Raw genomic sequence first — 22383 nt, 5'->3', positions numbered from 1 at the left:
TTAATGTGCTGATGTTCAGAAGGTCTAACTACTGCATTTACCATCTTAGTTAAGCACGTCAACATTTTCCGAATCCAAACTTCATGGGAGTGTCAAAGCAAGATGAAGTAAACTTTGGACCTGATGACTGGAGAAGACCAAAAATTAGGTGATCACTAATGTTACTACAATTAATCCTGATTGAATAATTGTACTGAATTTAACTACAGACTATAATAGTTGAGATATTTTGCTCAAAACTATCAATTTGAACCTTGTGGAGATACAGAAATGTCAAAGGTTCATCCTCTGGGGGCCATGAATGCCTATACAACACTTCCTGGCTGTATAAAGGATTCCTATTGACATATATCCGTCTTAATGCAACATCAAAACCACAGTTATGTGATTCTAATGGAGTTGATTGGTGGAATTAGTTCAGAAATATAAAGGAACATTTTTAAGGATAGATCAAAAAGATGCTACAGGCACAAAACAGTAATCTGCTTGTTTCACAGTCTTCAGATCTGTGTGCACTACATGACCCCTTTGTTTTTTCATATTGTACCTTTACTTGCCTGAAATATAAAGATTATAAGGAGATTAAAATTCCCGTTTTGGAGCTTTTATAGCTACAGTCATAAACGTTGAGCTGTGTTGAATTAAACGTAAACAACACCAGTCTTCCTGCTGCCACTCAGCGCTATGACAACTATGTCCAGACAGGACCTGGGCGACGTGGACGTGCTGCCAAGGGAAACTACCAGAGACGGCAGGAATACCGAGACCCAGGAGACGATCCGCTCAGCAGGCAGAGACGCTCGGTGCCAACCCCTCCAGAAAGAAGCAACTGGGACTGCAAGAGGATATTACTCTTTGTTATTGTCTGATTCCTCAGTGCGATAAGAATGATCATTTCTCAGTCCGTTCAACAGGAAGAGCGAAGAGAGGCCGAGATGACAGAGTTCATGAACCACTCACTAAAGAATTGCATCACCTGAGGCTACAACAAATACCTTTTCCCCTTAAAAAATGATGAATAATTTCAAAAAATAATCACAACATGAATTATATAAATATTATATAAATTTGGTATATTTTGGATTGTTTTCTGGTGTGTTATTGTTAAAAACTTTGTATTAAATATCAGTGTAACAAATGACAAACTGACACGAGCTTGTGCAAAAATATTGAAGCCCCGAAGAGCAGATGACACAAGCATCTGATACACTGCAAAAATTGAATAAATATATTCACTTTTAATAAATCTATATATTTTTTTACCATACATGGATGTTTGAAGAGTTCATCTTTTACTATCAATCCAGAAGATAATAAACATAGACTTTTAAAAGGCAAAGGCACACAGGGTTCTTAAGATGAAATACAATGTATGATATAAACTACCTCAAATCTTTGAAAGAAAATTATTGAAAGTGTACTTCGACTTTATTGTTTGGTCCGTTTCCCATCTGCTCACATACTTATACTGCAGCAAGCCACTAGGGGGAGGATCAAGACGATTAGGCTTCACTTCTGGGGAGTTGTCCATCTTTGTAAACATTCTGTGCATCACACCAATACAAATAAAGTAAAACGTTCACGATAGATTTAATGTGTCATTAATTAAAGTTCAGCTCACTCGGGACAGATACTATAAATCCAACCACTTAATGTTTGATGTTCTGTGAGAATATATGTTTTACAGTGCACGAGAAAACACATTCTGCTCCTTCACCCCCCCCCCCATTGTCTCTTCTCCCTATCATCGGTATCAGCGTGGCTGTCAGGACGGACACGCTGAGGATCCTGTGGTCTTCACATGTGAGACTGAAGTCAGGGGAAGGGAATGGAGCCGAGCAGCTGTGATGCTCACAGGTCGGTTCTGCCAGCAGTGCAACATGTTACTGCTGCGTAGAACAAGAGTGAGTCTGTTAAGGTCCCATAGATTGACAGTATGGGGAATTATAATATTCAGTTCCTAAGGCATTCACATCATAAAGACGGTGTGTTTGTCGGAGCATGAAAATCTACTTTAGTGCTTTTCCCGCTGTTGCATTCAGTCGTCTTAAGTAACTTGAACGGTTCCCGGCTGTAGAAAACAGGCGAGTACGATACAAAACGTAAACACCATTAGAAAGCATTCCGATAATACCACAGTCTGACTCAATATCTCTGCAGCGTTTTCGACTCTCCTACAGATTCCCAGCATTCCACAGACCCCGGGCAGATGTTCTGTGTTATCACTCCTCTCTGCAGTCTCACTTTGTCTCACTCGGAGAATCAAACCCTCGCTGGTTGAGCTGGTGTGTGTGTGAGCAGAGATAAGAGCCTCACATGATCAAACCTCGCAGTGTGGGTCAGAGGTTTTTCAGGTGTAAATTCAGGTGAAAATACAGTAATTCTGCAACAACTCTGTTGTGTAAGAGTGTAGAAAAATGTTCAGGGGAAAAGTCCAACTTGGGCTAAAGATAAAAGGGCAAAGTCACCTCATGTTATTGTGTATAATGTGATATACATTGAAATCAACCCAAAACGTCCCCCTTAATCCATATATTCATCTGATTGAAGAGTGTTGAATGTAAAATGCTAAATATCCCTCAAAGAACAACTGTTTTGTTTGTTTGTCAGTTTGCAGGAAAACACAAATAAATACTGGACGGATTCCCACGGAACTTGGTGGAAAGATGCATTCTGTTTCAGGGAAGAACTCATTAACATTTGGCTGCAGATCAGAATCAATCGGTGGATCCAGAATTTTGTTTTTCTACTTTCTTGCGAGATAGGATTGAAATTTAGACTATTTATGAGGGTGTGGAGTTTGGAGCAAATACAAATCTGGAAATAGTTCATTTTAATGTGATTGCATAAGGGGAGTGTTAAGCCTTGTGCTCTACAGAGTGACATTCTTCAATAGTCAATAACATTATCTACAGTATCTTAAGAACTCATCACACCTTTTGTGTGCAACTGTTCCTGTGACACCAGATAACAACTTTTGTGACAGCGCCGGCTGTTTATCGCACAACAGCCGCACGACAAGAGGCCAAATGTGAGTGATCATCCGTCAGCTCATTCCTAAATAAAGACAAGCAGAAGACACTTCCAGTGATAATGATGGGGACATGAAAACAACCACTACACTGATGGTGACTCATATGATTCCACAGTCTTGTCTCTGCAGCTTGATTACAGGAGGAGCGGCGTGGACGAGAGGTGAATCAGCTCTTAACCTTTCATTCGACCGGTGGATTGTCTCACACACACACGTACGTACACACACGTACATACACACACACACACACACACACACACGCACACACAGAGTAGCTACAAATTAATTCACTTCAACAACCACCCCTGTCCTCACCTGCTGCAACACGCTCTGCCAGCGCTCGCAATCAACCAGCGAATTCCTTCCGCTCTGAGTCGTGAGGTGGGGGGAGCGGACGGGGGGTTTGTGGGCTCCGTGTTGTGATTGGGATGTTGTGTAAATGACAGATGGGTTTGAATCCACTGTCTGATGCCCCCCCCCCTCCCTGCCAGGGGTTGGACAGCAAACACGTTTTCTTCCAAGAACTTGAAAAGACATGCCAAGATGACAGGGCCATTCAGCGATGATGAGGTTTTTCATTATGGTTGAACACACATTGCGTGCAGCTTGACATTGATCCCGACCGTGTGTGATGCAAAGAAATACAAAGTATGGTCCAACAAGTCCACCTGTGGTTGTTTTAGGTTGAATATACTTCAATGCTACTTTCAAAGCATGGATATAATATTTAATAATAATTTAATTGTTATTTCTGACAACACGGTGCTGGTAGAGAGGAAAACTGTCTTCAGTGGGCTCAGCTTTTACTTTGCCTGATGAGAGACGAGAACATCGGATCAGATCTGAACAGTTGTCAGCTTCTTCTTTTGTCGTTGGTAGGAATGATCACAGCCGCCTGCAGCAGCCGGCTGCTCGCTCACAGCTGGCTCACAGCCGGGGACTCTCAGCAATGAGGCAGCTCTTTATTCCACATTAAACACTAATATTCAACATTAAACATGAAAAAGATATTTGCAAGTTATAACTATGACTACGGATCAGTTTGTTGATCATTTCTTTGAAGGTTTAGATCTTTAGACATGGTTTTACTGCTATTCCAGGCTGCCACTGATTTTAATATGCTATAAAATGATGTTGCCAACATACCACTGTAAAAATCCAATGTGCATTCTCTTCTCACCATCGCATCTGTGTCTCTCACTGCATGTGAAGTCATTTGGAAAGTTTGCACTGGAGCTGAAACAATTACTGACTTATTGATTAGTCGATCAACAGAAAGTTATTTGGGAGCTGCTCTGATTTATAACTGATTTATCATCCTTCCGCAGGAGAATATTTACTGGTTCTCTAACTTGAGTGTTTCTGGATCTTTCATCAGCAAAACAAGCTTGTAAAGATGTCATCTTGCTTTTTCCCCATCATTTTAACATTTTATAGAGAGAAAAGTTGAACTGACCCAACAATAATGGGGATTTGACAAAAACAGTGCAGATATGAGGAAATTCACTGAGAAGGATTATACAACTCTAAATTTAATTTCATGCATGAGTCTGCTACTAAATCCTCATAATGAATAGAAAATAAATGAAGTGGGGTTTGCGACATTTAGAGAAACACAGAGGCTGAAGCAGAACAGATAGAAAATCAATATGTTAATATATCCAAATATCCTTTGTTTACTGCACGGAGAGACTCAATCCGCCTGCCAGGATACATTTGAGTCTCTGATTTGAAAAGGGAGTCTCCTCTCCTCCCTCGTCTCTTCCTGCTCAAGTCAGTAATTGATTTTAGGTCTAATCTCTTCTCTGTAGGAGGCGACTCCTCCTCTGCACCTGGGGCCAGCGCTCTTGTCTCTTTTCTTATCTGCCTGAGAGTACACTAGTCCCTCCCAGTGGGGGCTGTGCTAATCCCTATCCTCACACACACACACACACACACACACACAGGAGAACCCCTGAGCCCACTGTACAGCAGACAGTGCCTTGAGGAGCCTGCCAGAGATGTAAAACAGACAGATGGAGAAGGAAAACCAGACACAATACCAATTTCAGCACGGTGATATAAAAAAAAATGGTGTCAATCTACAGCGAGAAAATATTCAACCCCTAAAACACCAAAGTGTCAAACATCTGGACATTATAACAACAAGGCTACACACAGGAGAATACATGAGATGTGGGTAAATGATTAGAATCGCATCAGGTCTCCTTCCACAGAGTCCACTGTCACTTTGAACTGTCACACCATAAATGATCCTGTGTCATTGTGATTACCACAGTCACACTTCAGCTTCACAGGAGGGGAGATGACAGTGACAGCTGCAGAGGAGGAGTGGGTGAAGATGGACAAAGAGAGAAACTCCAGTGAATGCAGAGGAAAACAGCTACTCTCATATACTGTAAATACACTTGAAAGGGGGAAACATCTGTCATGGGTTGAAAAGCTGTACATTTTCTCTTTTGAAGCAGCTTTAACGATAACGAGGGGGAAATAAACTGAAAGTACAGATTGAAAAGAGTCTCATTTGAACCGGGTCGGAACTCGGAGAGAAATGTCTGTAGAGAAGATTGGATTGGACAGCCGAGCGTAGAAGAGAAAGGAAAATTATTCTGTTAACAGAAGAGGAGGTGGCATTCAAATCCAGTAAACTGTTTAAAGAATGTGTATTGTAGTTTGTACCAATGGCTGTGGTGTCCTGACTCTGGAAAAACAAGGATCTGGATTGTGTGCTTCGACAGATGCAGCTCACAGGACAAAGAATAAAGATAAAGAAGATGCACCAGAGACGCCAGAGGGAAAAGATGTGGATTCAATAACAGACAAGGTGACGTCGTGACCTCTTCCAGGTCACAACCAAAGAGCTTTGAATGGCAACTAGAGCGGATGAGAACACACATTTTTGCTCATTTAAAAGTTGGGTAAAAATGTGTATTTTATGTAAAGTGTCTAATTGGACAAAAGACAAAAAAATGCTTTGATGCTTTGATACTATGTCAAGTGTCAACAAGAGTATAGCCGGACATAGTGGTACATGTACATTTGAATCAGAGTAATAGATGTTTTGCTCATGTTGTGACTTTCTGCATGGCACGTGTCCATAAAGGTTCAGTTTGTAGAATTCAGTGATATCTAGTGGTGATGTTGCATATTGCAGCTGAACACCCCTCACCTCACCCTTCACTTCCAAAGGAGGAGAACCTGTGGCAGCTTCAGACTTCTGTTGTCATACAAACTCAAAAGGTTTTTAGTTTGTCCAGTCTGGGTTACTATGAAACAAAACATTGAGGCCTCCGTAGAGAGGACCCGCTCCTGATGTAAATATAAAGTATTTAAATATAAAGGGATCATTCTATGGTGAAGAAAACCACAATTTGTATTATTTAAATGAAACATTAGAGAAAACCTCATTAGGAGTATATTATATTCAGTTTCTGCCAATAGATCTTTTCACCTAATTCTTACACACTGGACCTTTAAATTAATTAAATTTATTTCTTAATTTTGCACATCCTTTTTTCTTATTGCATGTGTTGTCTTAACCTGCAGCTCTCGGGCCCCACAGTGAAAAGAGAGAAGGAGGTGGACCCCCCTGAGTGCGCCTCTGTCACGTCCACTCCACGACAGCAGGGGGCAGCAGCAGCAGAGAGGGAGGGGGGAGGAGGGGACACACACACTGACACTGAACATCCGTCAACAAACCAGCAGGTTGAAGATGGAGAAGCACGTGTCCTCCTGAGCTCAGCGGTTCCTCAGAGAGATGACGGGATCCCAGCGGATGTTCCTGAGAGGAGTCGCTTCCTGGCTCCGTGCAGACTTCACCTCCTGCAGGAGATTCCACGCAGAGACAGTAAGTTAACTTATAGCTAGGTTAAAGTGTGTTTTATGTTTATTACTGTAAGTTACAGACTCACCTGGTTCCTCTCAGGTCAGACCCGAGTCCAGAGAACTTCCCATAATCCACCACGCAGGGTACGTGTGCGACCTCCCCCCAAACCACACGTTCCCCATGAGCAAGTTCCCCAAAGTGTTCCAGGTTCTACTGAAGGACCAGGTCATCACACACAAGCAGGTGACTCACTCGTTTCTACTGTAAATACATATCTGACAATGATGCTCGTTATTAAGAGATAGGTCACCAGTAGTAAATAATAATTGAAGTTACTCCTGATAATGTTATTTTCCAGTTTTTTTGTGGAACCTCAAATGCAACATATTTTTGCTGGCTGTTGATTGGACGAAACATTAAATTAATTCAATTGATTGACTTATCAATAAGAGAAACAACTTGTGGATTATTTGATCAAGAACAAAAGGAAAATCTGTAATCAAGACTAATATTATAAGATGAGGTTGTGCTTGAACTTTCCGATATTAAAGAGTAAAAGAAATTCGATACTGATACATATATTATATGTATTAAAAAAATAGGCATCAATTCCAAACCCTTTTGACAAAGACATGTAACTGAGGCTTTATATTTGACAGTTTAACCATAAACATGATTATAAATAATGAGGAATAAAATGCAGACACGTGCAACCAATTATAAATAAATAGAAAAAATATGGACAATAAATATATACCTTTTTACATAAAATCAAATAATTAATGTCCATCTTTTCTACACAGTATATTCTGCATAAAAAAAGTTTTCATATCAGCAAACTTGAACACAAATACAGATATTTATGCTTTAGCCTGTATTTATCGACCAGCCAATAAATCCGTCAGGCTCTAGTACAGATTAAATGTTTAATGAATCAATCGAGAGAGAACTTGTAGATTAATTTAATAAAATAAAAACTGACATTATAACTTAGCTGATCAATGGTTGTACTGGAACTTGCTGTCAGTGTGATTTCCCTCCTCACAGTAGGTGTGGGTGCCTGAGATTGCCTCTAAAGATCTGCTGAGTCGTGTCCACACAGAAGAATACGTGACCGACTTCATCCACGGGAGAATAAGTGAGAAGGACCAGCGGAGGACGGGCTTCTCCTGGAGTGAGGGCTTAGTGAGACGCTGTCGATATGAGACCGGTGAGAAGGAGATACAAGTCTCAGATGGATTCACAGCTCTGTGGAAGTATCCGCTCCTCATGACCCAGTTTCCTTGTTGCCAGGCGGGACCCTCCTTGCCGCTGAGGTGGCTCTGCAGAGGGGTCTGGCCTGCAGCACAGCAGGAGGAACCCATCATGCTTTTCCCAGTTATGGTTCAGGATATTGTCTCCTCAATGATCTGGCTGTCACGGCCAAATACCTGATGGGCAACTCTTCACCCAGGAGGAAGGTTCTGATTGTGGATCTAGACGTGCATCAGGTACTCGTCTCTGCTTCTTATAACTCTATAAGATAAGATGTTTAACTTGTTTTTGTTGTTTGGAGTGAAACCTCCTTCTTGTGCTTCCAATAGGGCGACGGCACAGCTTTCATATTTAAAGAGGAGCCGTGTGTGTTTACGTTCTCAGTGCATTGTGGGAAAAACTTCCCCCTCCGTAAACAACAGAGTGACCTGGACATCAGCCTGGAGGATGGACTGGAAGACAAGGACTACCTCTCCACAGGCACGTTCACACAGGCCATAACAATCAATGGTGTTACACTCAAGTCATTATTAATGTTTCAAAAGTGGTAAAAGCATAAAACTGTTGTACTTAACGTGAGTAAACCATTACCTTCCGATGATGTCCTCAACAGTGGAGGCTCACCTTCCCCGGCTCCTGGAGACTTTCCGTCCAGACCTGGTCCTCTATGACGCCGGTGTGGACCCTCATTGGGACGATGAACTAGGGAGACTCCGCTTGACTGACCACGGTGAGCAACACACAAACACACACAAACACACACATCTACCCACAAATCATCTCTAGACTACTTTTGAATGACTCTGAGTTTCTCCCAGGGCTGTATAAGAGAGATCTGTATGTGATGAAGACTGTGGTGAGCAGAGGCATCCCGACTGCTGCTGTGATCGGAGGAGGGTATTCAAGAGACGTGGACAAACTGGCCCAGAGACACTCCATCGTCCACAGAGCAGCTGCTCAGGTAAAGAAAACACAACGGCTTAATCTGACTAATCGTTCACAGAAACATTAAAAACAAAATGTGACGACTGGTTTAACTGAGAATGATCATGATGTTCTTTGTATTTCAGGTTTGGAGGGAGTGTGGATTGTAAAACCTTCAAGAGGATCCTCAAAGTCCGATACTCGCTCTTCAGCAGCCAATATTAATATATACTGTAAATAAATAAATACTGTACATGCAACAGCATTAAATTTTTACTGAGAATCGTGAAAAGTCAACTTTCTGTTTACCTCATCGTGAAACTGCATCATTACCTCTGTGCTAGTAACTGTCTCTTAACCATTGAATATTCTGTTGTTGAATAATAAACGTATTGGTTTTCACTGAATTATGACACAGGCGTTTATGTCAGGAAATGCAACACAACTGATGAATGAAAGTATTTAATAAGGACAATTCAACTCAAGAGGCATTTTACACCAGGTCACATGAGACATTATCGTACCAGTGTCTCCTCAGAGCAAACACGGTTGGTCCACACACACACACACACTGCACTGACACACATATGCACCGCCCTTGGCACGATGGAGACAGAACCAGCAGGTTTCAAGTTTCACCGAAATCTGTCATTCAGCGACACCAAGCAGCGACATGTTGGTGGTACAGTGCAATGATTATTCACAGTATAGGAGGCAGTCGATTCGCTGAAACACACACACACATGGGCGTATTCAGCTTGTTACATGACAAAACACAACTTTCACAAATATCGACATCGAGCACACACGTTGGCAACACGTTCTTCAAAACACGAGCAAATTACGCTAATGTTTTCGGAAGATTCTCTGCACGACAATGAGCTTGTTTTACTGTATATTAGTGTTTATGATACACGAGCCGTTCAAACCACCCGAATGAACCAAAAACAGATTCTTTGTTAAGGAACGTGCGATTGTAAGACAGGCAGACACACGGAGTTAAAACAAAATCCACTTAAGTCAACGCATTAAAGGTTCAGTGTGAAAGATTCAGGAGGATCTGGATATGGAAAATCCTGTTTTCGTCTCTACGGTCGCCCCGGGCAACCAAACCAAACACTGACTCCAGGGGATTTATCATGTTTACATGTTACCTGAAGGCCACAGTGTCGGTTGTCCTACACATTCTTGGAACTGGAGGGTGAGGCCAGGGAGTTGCAGTATGCATATTCGCCACTAGATGTCACCAAAATCCTACACACTGAACCTTTAAAACATAGGAATGGAAGAGTGTACAGTGGGGAGAGGGGGAGGGGGCGAACCTCCGGCCTGCAGGCTCATTTTTCTGCAATAACAGAAAACAATGTAAAGAGAGGGAGAGTGACATATCCTCCAGGCTGAATGAAACACATAGGGTAGTTATTATGTGTCATACCTGACTGCTTTCTATTAGAAATGGACATTTTATGACATATTTTGATAAAGAAAAAGGAAACTCAGTGTGACCGGAATGGAAAAAGTCCAACGTACAACTGAACAAGTTCCTCCTCTTTGAGAACAACAGCCTGTTTCATCTGAATGTGCTGGTGAGTGGGGAGCAAAACTCCTTCGGGCATTTTGCTGAGAAGTTTCCAGACGTGAAAGGTAAACAAAAGACTGCCCCCCTACAGTGAGCATATGTAGTGTATATAGGAATGTAGGACACCTATGGTGCTTGAAGAGTTTTTTAAAAACTGAGATGAATCTTGATAGGAGAAGGTCCCCCCCCCCCCGCTGTGGCTCACAAATTCCCCTTTGGCTACTATTCAGTCCAAAGAGTGAAAAAACAGTGCGTTTCATAACATCTCCACTAAAGAAAATCCCTTTTTTAAAAGGTTAAAATCCTGGAAATTGCTGTGTGAAGATGATAAAATCTGATTGACATTAAAAGGGAGCGTACACTGGATACTGCTTGTTGGTTCCAATTATTGAAATTGAATAAATACCTAATAATAAATAAAAAAAACATGGTATAGTACACTTCCTTCAACAATGGCTCCATCTGCACTTCGACCACCTTTTTCAGTTAAAATATTATAATAATCATAAAAATGTGTGATTCAATATTAAAACTTGAGGCAGAGTTGATGCAAAGTAAAAAATCGAACGGGGTTAGAAATCATATTTTCCACAACTGGACCTTCTCGGCCACCACACACCAGTTGGCGTGATCGAAGTAAGTGTGTGTGACGTGCAGCTCCTCCACGTGGTTCCCGATCAGCGCGGCCAGTTCTCCCTCCCTGAATACGTGATAGTACCTCAGACAGGAGCCCTCCACCTGGCCCTCGCTCCCCGGACCACTCTGTGTGCTTTCCTCCCGTTCTGTTCCCGCCGGCCCTCCTGCGCTCTCGTCTGCAGACTGTTTGAGATGCTCCCTCTGGAACGGCACCAGGTCCGGCAGGGCCAGGGAGCCGCACTCCTGGGCGAGAGATAATGAGACCCTCTGGTTGTCTGGGCCGCCGTTGCTAGGCGCGATGTTGTTGTTGTTGTTTCCTCCCCGATCATGCGGCGCCCTGTGCAGGTCCGTGACCGGGTCGAAGACGTCCTCCTCTGATCCAATCACAGACGAGGGATAGAAGAAGCTGGACATCTGCTTGATGAGGCCACGCCCTCTCCCGCGCTGCGTCGCCTTGGTTCCCTCGCTCTCTCCCGTGGGCGAGGACAAAGTGCTCAGCTCCCGGGAGGACGAGCGGGAGAGGGTCAAACTCCCAAAGTCGAACACGGAGTCCAGAGACCTGGAGAAGAACCACAGCCTCTGCGTCCTCGGCGTGGCACTGGTCAGGTCCTCCTCGTCCGCCACGGAGGATGTGCTTCTAACCTTCCTGTGCTTGTCGGTGTTGTCTATGGCTTCGCTCGCGCTCTGAGCCGTGGCCCTCCTCCTGGACTTGGCGTTGAGGGCCGAGTGAGGGTTCGGGTTCCACGGCACGAAGATGTCCTGCTTCTCGAATTTACGGCGCTTCTGCTCCATGGCCCACACGTAGATCATGATGCGCCCGCCCACTCGCAGGGTGCGGGCCATCTCCCTTATTGCTCGGATACGCCGCTCTTTGGTGGACAGGTGATGGATGACTAGGAGAAAAATACGAATGTTAGAGTTAGGGTTGCGAAATTCCGGGAATATTCAAAGTTGGAAACTTTCCATGGGAATTAACGGGAATTAACGGGAATATACGGGAAGAAACGGGAATTAACAGGAATAAACTGGAAATGTTGTGGGTAATTTATACTAACTGTATTTACCTTATCATATACAGACATAAATATAAACATTTTGTTGTGTCATAGGCTGATTTGAGCCGTGAAGAAACTTTGGGCACTTGACTATATGCTTCTGCATCGTTGTGTCATTCTTAACATAGGTCTTTGCACAGTATTTGCAAATGTACACAGCCTTTCCTTCTACATTGGATGGGGTGAAATGTCTCCACACATGAGATTACATGTGTGTACATCTGACTAGTCCTGCACACTACAGTAGGCCTCAATAGCCCTGCTGTAGTGTGCAGGATGCTGGGAATTATCCCAGCACTTATTATGATGGAAGAATGCACATCGGACGGTTTAAATTCAACGTACAACCTGTGCTGCATTCCATCCATCTTTAAAATAGAGTTTTGAATGATGTTTTTATCGTTCAGCGTCTAATTTGCGTATTTTTTTTCCCCAAAATTCCCAAAATTCCCGAGCTTAACTTCCCTGGCAAGTTTCCGGAAATTTACCGGAAACTTTCCGCCCCTTTGCAACCCTAGGTAGAGTCAAGTGGGCGGGTGAGATGGGATTTATTTAATTAAGATGATGCTTCACATTTGCAGTCAACAAACATTATGTCCTCGGCACAGCAGACAAATTAACAGAGTGGCTCCTAATCACACTCTTGTTGGGGGACACACATGAATTATTTCCCTCCGTTGACTTGGCAACACGAGCTTCCAGGTTTGCTGATGTTTATCATTATTATGAGTCCATTTAATCTGAGGCAAACAGCAGCTGCGTCAGTTGAGCTTCATGCATACGAAGGAGCCGATTTGTCACCGGGGCGAGAGACATCAACAACCCCCCCGACCCGACCCCCCCGCCCGTCTTCAGTTACCTGCGATAGAGAGCACGGCGTCGAAGCAGCCGTCTCTGTAAGGCAAGTGCAGCCCGTCGCACATCTGCACCTCGTGTCCTTGGCTCCAGGCAGCGTCCACCAGGGGGCGACAGACGTCACACCCCAGCTTGAACACCTCCTGGTTGATGTGGAGATACTTGCCATTGCCACAACCTGCAAAAGGACAAGAAGGTCAGCTTAGTGCAGTGTTAATTTTGGCAGCTATTTTTGATTTAGTCTTAGTCTGTAGAAGAAAATGCATATTAGTTTTAGTCACATTTAGTCATTTTTATCCTTCTTAGTTTTAGTGTAGTTTTAGTCGACGAAAACTAATTACATTTTAATCTAGTTTTAGTCACATTTAATAGCCACATTAAACTCCTTATCTTCCCTTCTCAGGTCCTCTTGTGTTGTGTCTACAACTGCATACTAGTCTAGCTTGCAGTACTTAGGTTGTCCATTAGATGTCCCTCCTATAGGTCTATAGCAGGGGTCGGCAACCTTTACTATCAAAAGAGCCATTTTGCCCCCTCTTCCCCCAAATAAAATTTGTCTGAAGCCGCAAAACATATTTGATAACAAAGCTAATAAAGTTTTATTTGAAGTTATACAATACTAAACTATAGATTGTTGCATTTATGAAATTATAGAACAACAATAAAGAAAACTGTTGGCATTTTATTTCTATTTTTACCTGTTACAACAAAGGGAAACACCAAATGCTTATGAAGAGGAGAAGAAAATACACAGGCAAGTGTAGGCCTACTTTGAAATAAATTAAACGCAGAACTATGTAGGGCTATTTGAGTCCTCCCCATATTTGTGGGAAATGTGTGAAATAAGAAGTACCATGTTTTTAAATAAATAAAAACATAGCTGCAGCCTAATATATTTTAGTTGGCGAAATGTGAAAACAAAAAGTGAAAGCAGATCAGACTGGAGGCGGACAGTGGTACTTAATGACGGCCTGATACGATGATGTTTTAAAAAATTATTGTGACTTAGTCAACCACCAACATTTTCGTCTCGTCAACGAAAGTTGAAATAGATTTAGTCATAGTTTTTATTTTCAAAGATCCGTTTTTGTTACATCTTCGTCTCGTCTTAATCACGGGGAAAAAGGTTGTTAACGAATATTTTTCGTCATAATTTTCATCAACGAAATTAACACTGGCTTAGTGACAGGTCAGGAATGATTCGTGATTAGATTTGAAATACTGTGGAGTTTTTACAAAGCAACAGCGCCCCCTGCAGCCACAGGGAGGGATTATTCTCCTGGGCTTCAGTTTCTTCATATTTTTAAAGTTTCCTCCTGAATATTGGAGATAGACTCTGGTTTTTAATGAACTTTTTTAACTGAGCTACAGTTCGGCTTTACCCTCAAACATGCTGGACCTGATTCTGACTATTGACGCTATCAGTCAGTTCCACATGTCTCACAGGAGATTGTACCCTCTCTCATACATGACACATACTGTACATTACACACAGCGAGAACAGACGTTAAGGGTGAGGAGGGGGAATGAAAGAGTTAACATTCTCTCTGGTCCAAGTCAGTGAACCATAACTCTCATTTAGAAGCTGCTGTTTTAAGGTAAAATGATTGTTGCTTCGAGGGAATAAAACAACAACCAACAAACAGAAGAAAAAGCAGATAATGATGTGATTCATGAGATCTATCGTTCACCCACCGATGTCGGCAACGATGCTTCCCGGCTGCAGGTCCAGCAGGAACTGTCGCACTTTGGGCCAGGCCTTGTAGCGGCTGTCGTTGAAATAGGGAGCGATCTTGTCGTAGACGCTGTGCACGTGTTCCCTCTCCAGTTGGCTGGCAGCCTCCTCCATCGTGTGCGTCCGCCTCACACCATCGTGCCTGCAGGGACAAACAATCACCTCGCTGCTTATTTCCAAAATCAGAAACCTCTGAAAGCGTTCTGCTGCTTCATTAAGATAAATCCAAAGTAGCCAGCGTGGACCTGAGGGAAACGGCAAAGAGGTGTTGCTCTTGCCGCTCTGAAGAAGGTCAAACAAGGTCAGGGGGAAAGCTTAATCAGCAGACACAGTGAAGCATCTGTCAGGCAGCAGCCAGAGGGGGGGGGGGGATTGAACACTAGACCCTCCACTTTGTACGTGAAGGAGCTGCTTGAGTCGTGACCAGTGACCCTTCTCACATTCAGTCCTCCGGTGGCCACGGCAAACAGGTCATCAGGTTTCATTTTTCATCAATCACCCAATCGCACGAAGCGAAAAAGGATTATATATTAAGCCGTGTCAAATTATGTTTTAATACGGCGACGCTGAAGCAGCAAAAAGGTCAACACATGAATCACGTTGGCAACAAGATGCACAACAAACCACATCCATCACAAGATGTATTCACGGAGATTTTTACGAGCCGTGTGAAGCACCGGGCTGCAGCTGGGTTTTATATATGCTGGTAATAAAAAGATAACAGCAGCAGCAGCTCGCGGTGCAGGCGCCACTTACAGTGAGGAATGACCCTTGTTGCTTTTGAGTGGGACTTTTAATTTCCCTGGAAAATGTACAATACACACGTGAGGAAGGATCTTCAGTCTGGGCAACACATCAGTAGTGAACAGCTTAATCTGAGGTTATGTTCTGTGAAGTTTCCCTGCTTTATATCTGTATATCAGGAGCATTTTAACTGTCCTCTAAGAGATGAATTACAGAATTGCAGTGTGAAGTGCAGATTTGGGGGATGATGTAACTGTGGTGTTTGTGTTCCGTCTGGTTTCCACAGCTCCCTCTGCAGTCATCGGGCTTTATTAGGATGCAGCCCACGGCTCCTGCAGTGCTGCTGTGGCTCCCTCAAGCACCGAGAGTGTTTCTCTACGATATAATCTTCAGCGCCGTTATATTACAAAAATAAAATCTCAACAGGCAGAGTTCTCATTTGCCCCGTGTGGTTTCTCTTTCATGGCGTTCTGTCACGTGGTTTAATGAATTTACCGCCGAGCGAACCCATGAAAAGCACTGATTCCACCGGATGCTCTCACTGAAAGATGAAAGAGAACCTTTACAATCTGCAAACTGTCTCAAAGCTGGAGAAGTTAGTCAAACTGTGGACTTTTGAATTATTTAAGATTTTCAGAATTGAGTGTTTCAAGAAGGTTATGATGCGTGAATTCATCACATGCTTTCGTGCAGTTGGTTAAAGTAGGTCAGAATAAGTATTTCCCAAAATACACTATATTTCAACAATCCTTGTTGAAATATAACAGGGAATCTGCTGCTGTTTTAAAATTTAGAATGAGTCAGTATATTTAAAAAGTGTCTCTTTTTATTATCTGCTGCAGACTCTGAAGAAATGTGTATTTACTGAGGGAAATACAACCAAATCACTTTCCTCCTGAGCACAGAACATCTGACTCTTGTATCAAACAACATCTCATCATCATCATCTCAAGATTTCAAGGAACAGTCAGTGATAAGAGTTACGTCTGACTGCTTCTTTGAAATCACTGGCAGGGACACAGTCTGCAGACAGAGGACTTTTAACTCCTAACTTCCACAAGTGAGAGGCAACGTGACAGATTGCTCCCCTCAACGTGAGACGGAGGTGATTTGTTCCTTTGAGCCGAATGTGATGGATCAAAGTTGTCAGCACCGAGGCAGACGTCATACATCAGTGCAGAAATCAATAAGTGCTGTAAATACAAATCAAAACTGGCAAATTTATGAGCAGAAATGTAAATGAATATCTCCAGTGGCATTACATATTTCACTAAAATGCCTTTTCTCACTGTACAAATCTGCTTATAATATGTTTCATGTCATTTAAATGTGATTTAATAGCTGAGGAGGTTGTGTTTTCATCTGTTTGTATGTAAGATGGCGAGATCAGGAAAACAACTACTGGACAGATTATCACTAAACCTGGTGGAAGGATCCGGTATCGGTCAGTAAAGAACAATTACCTTTGGTGTCGATCCAAATCAGTAGGTGGATTCTCTTTAAAAACATTGTGAAATAAGGTGTTATGCAACATTTTCATTGATTTGAACCATTTACATATATTTAGTTTGTGTAATTTGTTGCAAATTAAGAAGAAACCCGTGGATCTAGTGAATTTAAATGTGGTTTCCTAAGGGGGCTGTTGGGCAGAGGTTTGCACTTCACTGGTTTTATTTGTAAATGTTTAACTGTCCACTTCTCTTTCCACCTGTTCTACCTGTTCTATGTTGTACCTTTCTGTGTGTATCTGTAAAGAAAGTCCCGGCGGCGTCACTAACCCAGAGCGATCCAACCTAACGACCCATGTGAAACCACAGAGCACTTTGCTGATGTTAACCAGAGGGAGGGCGATCACACACTCCCCCCCCCCCGCGGCGCTCTTAGCAGACATTAAACGGATATGTCCTTGAATGAAACATTCACTGGTGCCCGCCGTGCACACGTGTACACATCACACACCGCCGGGGGAGCGTTCAGCAACACAAACCAGACCTGCAGCTGCACGAGAAAAGCAAATCTTCCTCCCTGCTAAGTGGCCGTAAGAGACCCCACCCTCGGGTGCATTACCAGGCTCATCTGTAGACTCGCTTCACATCCTCCTGTCCTCTGTCCTATTTCTGGACCGGCATCATCTGCATCATCCCAGCCGAGTGGAAGGAAAACACACCTTACGTAACGTGGGCGCCGGGGCCTGGCTCTGCATTGTGTTTGCTCAATTGCGCCTGAGCGAGCCCCTCTGCTCGCTAAACTGTGGAGATGTTATGTAACCAGCAGCCGGGCAGGCTCGGAAAACTGCCTCCGACTGACAATGGAGGCTGGAATCAAGGACAGAGGGAGAGGATGGAGATAAGGTCACACACACTGTTTTGTGGCCGCGTGGTAGCGTGTCCTGGCAAACATCTAAACAACACTTGTGATCCCAATTTCCCTTCGTTATTCTGCTAACTAACTTTCAACCCGATGTTCCAGCAGCACGTCCCGGACGAGCCCCCAGGGGTCAGACCTCAGCCGGGCTGTGATGAGATTAGTGGCGAGCCCGGGCTGCACAGTCACTGTGCCACGCCGCTGCCATTAACCCACTGCATGAGCACACAGCCGACCACAGGGAGAGAGAGAGAGAGAGAGAGAGAGAGGGAACAGGTTCTACCCACGGCCGGTGCCAGCATCAACATCAACATGTGGCGAGAGGATTGTTTGCTGAACTCACAGACTCCCCTCTCTGCTGCAGGCACCTGGGATCTCACAGGTTCATGTATGGGAGGGAAGGTCTTTATAAAACAGGCAGGAAATAATGAGGAAGTGTTTCCAGGTATAGAGAGGAATCATGGCACAGACTAATTTCCACTAAAACCAGTGAGACTAGATATATGTCTCTACACATGTTGTGTATTCTATTTAAACATGAGAGCACTGAGGCTACAATGAAGTCAGGGGACTGAGATGTGAGAGATTCACTGGATCCACGTGACATCAAACATTTTGGTCTTTTTGAGGCAAATATCTAAATATAATTTAATCCCACAACACATTTGGTCGTAATTTCACCTTTAACCCCTTATTGCCTGAATTGAATATGCTATATTGAAATTAACAATTGTATATGCTACATTGAAATTAACAATCTCCACTTAATTTAGCATCTCTATGACAGCCAAAAACACAAATAATAATTTTTTTATATAATTGGAAATTAATTCAGGCAATAAGGGGTTAAAAAGGACAGAAAGGTTTCCACTTTATGTCCTTTTAAAGTTCTATTCAGTGGATTCATTCAAATCTAGTTAAATAATCCTAATAAGAAGGAACTTTATTTATATAACAGCTTAGAGATGATTTACTAGTTGAAAATGAAACGGACATAATAGAATAATAATAATAATAAAAACCCCTAAATTCAAATTGGGATTGCTGCTGCACGCCTGTATCTGATCAATCACACTATAATGAATCTATAATCCATACGTGCACACGCAAAACCACTCACCGTGCGCGTGAAGAGCTCCGTGCACGACGATCCGCCTCAGGTCGCAAGAGGGAAACTTCCCTCTGTGCAACCGGCTGGCTGCACCGGGAGCATCACCGACGGATCCAAGTCTCACCGACCGAGGAACCGACCGAGAGAACCGGCGGAGGGAGAGAGGGAAGCGGCGGAGGGAGAGAGGAGGCGGCGGAGGGAGAGAGCAAGCGGCCGCCAGCAGCTGCAGCGAACCGGCCGCCGGACCGGAGCACATCCGCGGCGTGTGGAGCTCCCTCCACCTGTCAAGGTAAAGTAGAGCCGGAGAGACACTTCCGGTGAGCTGTGTCACAATCAAAGCCTCGAGGATCCAATGAGGGGAAATGGCTGATTGAAATATGTTGATTTTTTTATGTCCGTTTCATTTTCAACTAGTAAATCATCTCTAAGCTGTTATATAAATAAAGTTCCTTCTTATTATGATTATTTAACTAGATTTGAATGAATCCACTGAGTAGAACTTTAAAAGGACATGAAGTGGAAACCTTTTTGTCCTTTTTAAAGGTGAAATTACGACCAAATGTGTTGTTGTGGGATTTATTGATATTAAGATATTTGCCAGGAAAAGCCTCAGTCCCCTGACTTCATTGTAGCCCCAGTGCTCTCATATTTAAATAGAATACACACTATATGTAGAGACATATATCTAGTCTCACTGGTTTTAATGGAAATTAGTCTTTGGTATGATTCCTCTCTATACCTGGAAACACTTCCTCATTATTTCCTGCCTGTTTTATAAAGACCTTCCCTCCCATACATGAACCTGTGAGATCCCCAGGTGCCTGCAGCAGTGAGGGGAGTCTGTGAGTTCAGCAAACAATCCTCTCGCCACATGTAGATGTTGATGCTGGCACCGGCCGTGGGTAGAACCTGTTCCCTCTCTCTCTGATATTACTCTATATTAATACAATTATCTCACTTGTGTAGGTCACAATCACCAATATTTAAAGGCTCAATGTGTAGAATTTAGTGATATCTAGTGGTGAAGTGTCATCAAATCAAATAAACTTTATTGTCTCCATGGTGAAATTGTTCTCTGACCAAAATACAACAGCAGCAAACACAAATCTATGCACAAGGACAAAAACTACTACTACTACTACTACTATTACTACTACTACTAATAATAATAATAATAATAATAATAATAATAATAATAATAATAATAATAATAATAATAATAATAATAATAAACCTTATTTGTTTAGCACCTTTCATACAAGTAATGCAGCTCAAAGTGCTTTACATACACTATAAAATACAACAGCAGCAAACAAAAAACTATGCAAAAGGACAAAAACTACTACTACTACTATTACTACTACTACTACTACTAATAATAATAATAATAATAATAATAATAACAATAAACCTTATTTGTTTAGCACCTTTCATACAAGTAATGCAGCTCAAAGTGCTTTACATACACTATAAAATACAACAGCAGCAAACAAAAAACTATGCACAAGGACAAAAACTACTACTACTACTACTACTACTAATAATAATAATAATAATAATAATAATAACAATAAACCTGATTTGTTTAGCACCTTTCATACAAGAAATGCAGCTCAAGGTGCTTTACATACACTTTATGTTATTTACTCCATATTTGTGCTTTTTACTTCTTTGATAGCATAAGACAAAAGCCAGACTTTTATTTTGAAGAACCAGTGATCTGGGATCTGCTCTCGTCCCTGTTGGCTTGACGCAGCTGATTGGTCAGTGTGTGTGTGTGTGGAGAAAAATGACAGAACTTGCTTGTCATTGGCTCCCAGCGTCACGTGACAACCACAACAAACAACGTGAGGTGCCTGGATCGCCTCATGTTCCATTAACGATGAGATGACCTTTGTCAATAACAGATTATAACTCTGATTGAAAACCAAATATAAAAGAGTTTCTATTTTCTGCTTCATCCACTTTCCCATCAGGATTTAAAAATCTATCAAAACATTGTATTGTTTTTAAGTGCTGCACCAACAGGAAACTAATGAGAATAAACTCAAGTAATCACTTTGATTTATGAAGCTGGCAACTTTCTATAAGATGTAAATGTATCATATAGCCCACATGGTAATTGAAATACGATTGATATTTCAGTTTGCTAATAAAAAATTATCTGGGTCTGTGATTATGTTTGCTGAATAAATGTTTATATAAAATCTGACAAATATGTTTATTTTATTAATTTAATTACTACATATTTAGTTAGATTTGTGTTCTATTCATAGATATCCATAATAATTGTATGGTTAACTAAAAAAAAATAAAAAATTACATTTCTTTATCATTTATCATATTGAAAAATATGAATATAAATATTGTAGTGGAAAAAGGACTTAGTGTGGTTGAAACCTATTTTATAGTTGAAGAGTAACTTTTTGCAGACCTGTCTAAGACTCCATGACCTAAAATGTGTATCTGTATGACCTTTTTATATACCTGTTTGACCTTTCCATTACTTATTGACTGTTCAATAACCCAATGGAAATGTATGCAATTCCTTTATTCCTGTGCTTTAGTTCCTGTCTTAAACTGCGTCTACAGAACCAGTCTGAACTGGCTCTGACAAACAGCCTTAGTTCTCCTATATAAGATACTTGCATGTGACTGCTCTCCATCTTGCCTCTGAGATCCCTGTGACTCTCTGTATTGATCCTTTCTGCCGAAAGACCCTATTAAAATACACGTAGATAACTTTGGTGTTCCAGCCTCTTGTATTTCAGGATTTCCATCACAATATTCATGTACTATTGCATATGCAAAGAGTCCATATATAGAGATGCAATGTCCGCCTCGCAAAGACATTAACCAAGGGGATGTTATCACAGGGCAACAGCTCCATGTAAATCTTTGAGTTCTGAACCATTAAGAAGAAACCAGCTGTCAGCTGCCCTCTCTGCTCCTCACATGGCAGCAACTTAATTGTAGCTCATCATCACTTCTATTCAGCGAGCACAAAGCCCTCATCACGTCCGCCTCCTCTTCCTCCTGCAGGCTTCCTCATAACACTGCACTGAGACACAGAGAGGAACACACACGCTCATGCTGCAGCTGAAGATGAAACGCACACTTTATCCCTCAGGTGAGATTTAACAGTATAGTAGTAGTCAGGCCCTTTGTGCATGTTTGAGTTTCAAGGACTCTCAGCAGGTTTTCACTCAGCTGCACGTGTGTGGCAAAGAAACCGAAGCACACAGGAAATATACAAGACGTAAAAA

At 42.3% G+C, this 22383-nt stretch overlaps 2 protein-coding genes across 2 annotated transcripts; one reads left to right on the top strand and one right to left on the bottom strand.

Annotated features, from left to right (window-relative positions):
- The first annotated feature begins 6745 nt into the window (after positions 1-6745).
- Positions 6746-9391, top strand: hdac12 (histone deacetylase 12). The gene is made up of 8 exons (XM_061073469.1): positions 6746-6881; positions 6960-7103; positions 7911-8070; positions 8154-8350; positions 8444-8594; positions 8728-8844; positions 8933-9075; positions 9185-9391. Exons 1-8 carry the CDS (start codon positions 6792-6794, stop codon positions 9206-9208), a joined length of 1026 nt encoding a protein of 341 aa, XP_060929452.1. The 5' UTR covers positions 6746-6791; the 3' UTR covers positions 9209-9391.
- Positions 9392-11166: 1775 nt separating this feature from the next.
- On the bottom strand, positions 11167-19187 carry trmt9b (tRNA methyltransferase 9B). Its single transcript, XM_061073651.1, has 4 exons — positions 19127-19187; positions 14859-15040; positions 13168-13341; positions 11167-12146 (listed from the first exon to the last, which is right to left on the bottom strand). The coding sequence occupies exons 2-4, from the start codon at positions 15010-15012 to the stop codon at positions 11197-11199; spliced, it is 1278 nt and encodes a 425-aa protein (XP_060929634.1). The 5' UTR covers positions 15013-15040; positions 19127-19187; the 3' UTR covers positions 11167-11196.
- Between the last annotated feature and the right edge of the window lie 3196 nt (positions 19188-22383).

The sequence above is a fragment of the Limanda limanda genome, chromosome 6 (assembly GCF_963576545.1).
Source record: "Limanda limanda chromosome 6, fLimLim1.1, whole genome shotgun sequence".
Lineage (NCBI taxonomy): Eukaryota > Metazoa > Chordata > Actinopteri > Pleuronectiformes > Pleuronectidae > Limanda > Limanda limanda.
The sequence above is the reverse complement of the archived record's forward strand: the minus strand, read 5'-3'. Positions and strand labels throughout refer to the sequence as shown.

Excerpts from the sequence above, each read along its gene's own strand:
- hdac12 (XM_061073469.1), top strand. The coding sequence starts at position 6,792 with ATGACGGGATCCCAGCGGATGTTCCTGAGAGGAGTCGCTTCCTGGCTC. Across the intron at positions 8,071-8,153 it reads ACGCTGTCGATATGAGACCG|GCGGGACCCTCCTTGCCGCT; the intron begins GTGAGAAGGAGA and ends CCTTGTTGCCAG. Across the intron at positions 8,351-8,443 it reads TGGATCTAGACGTGCATCAG|GGCGACGGCACAGCTTTCAT; the intron begins GTACTCGTCTCT and ends TGCTTCCAATAG.
- trmt9b (XM_061073651.1), bottom strand. The coding sequence starts at position 15,012 with ATGGAGGAGGCTGCCAGCCAACTGGAGAGGGAACACGTGCACAGCGTC. Across the intron at positions 13,342-14,858 it reads AAGCATCGTTGCCGACATCG|GTTGTGGCAATGGCAAGTAT; the intron begins GTGGGTGAACGA and ends GTCCTTTTGCAG. Across the intron at positions 12,147-13,167 it reads CGCCGTGCTCTCTATCGCAG|TCATCCATCACCTGTCCACC; the intron begins GTAACTGAAGAC and ends TTTTTCTCCTAG.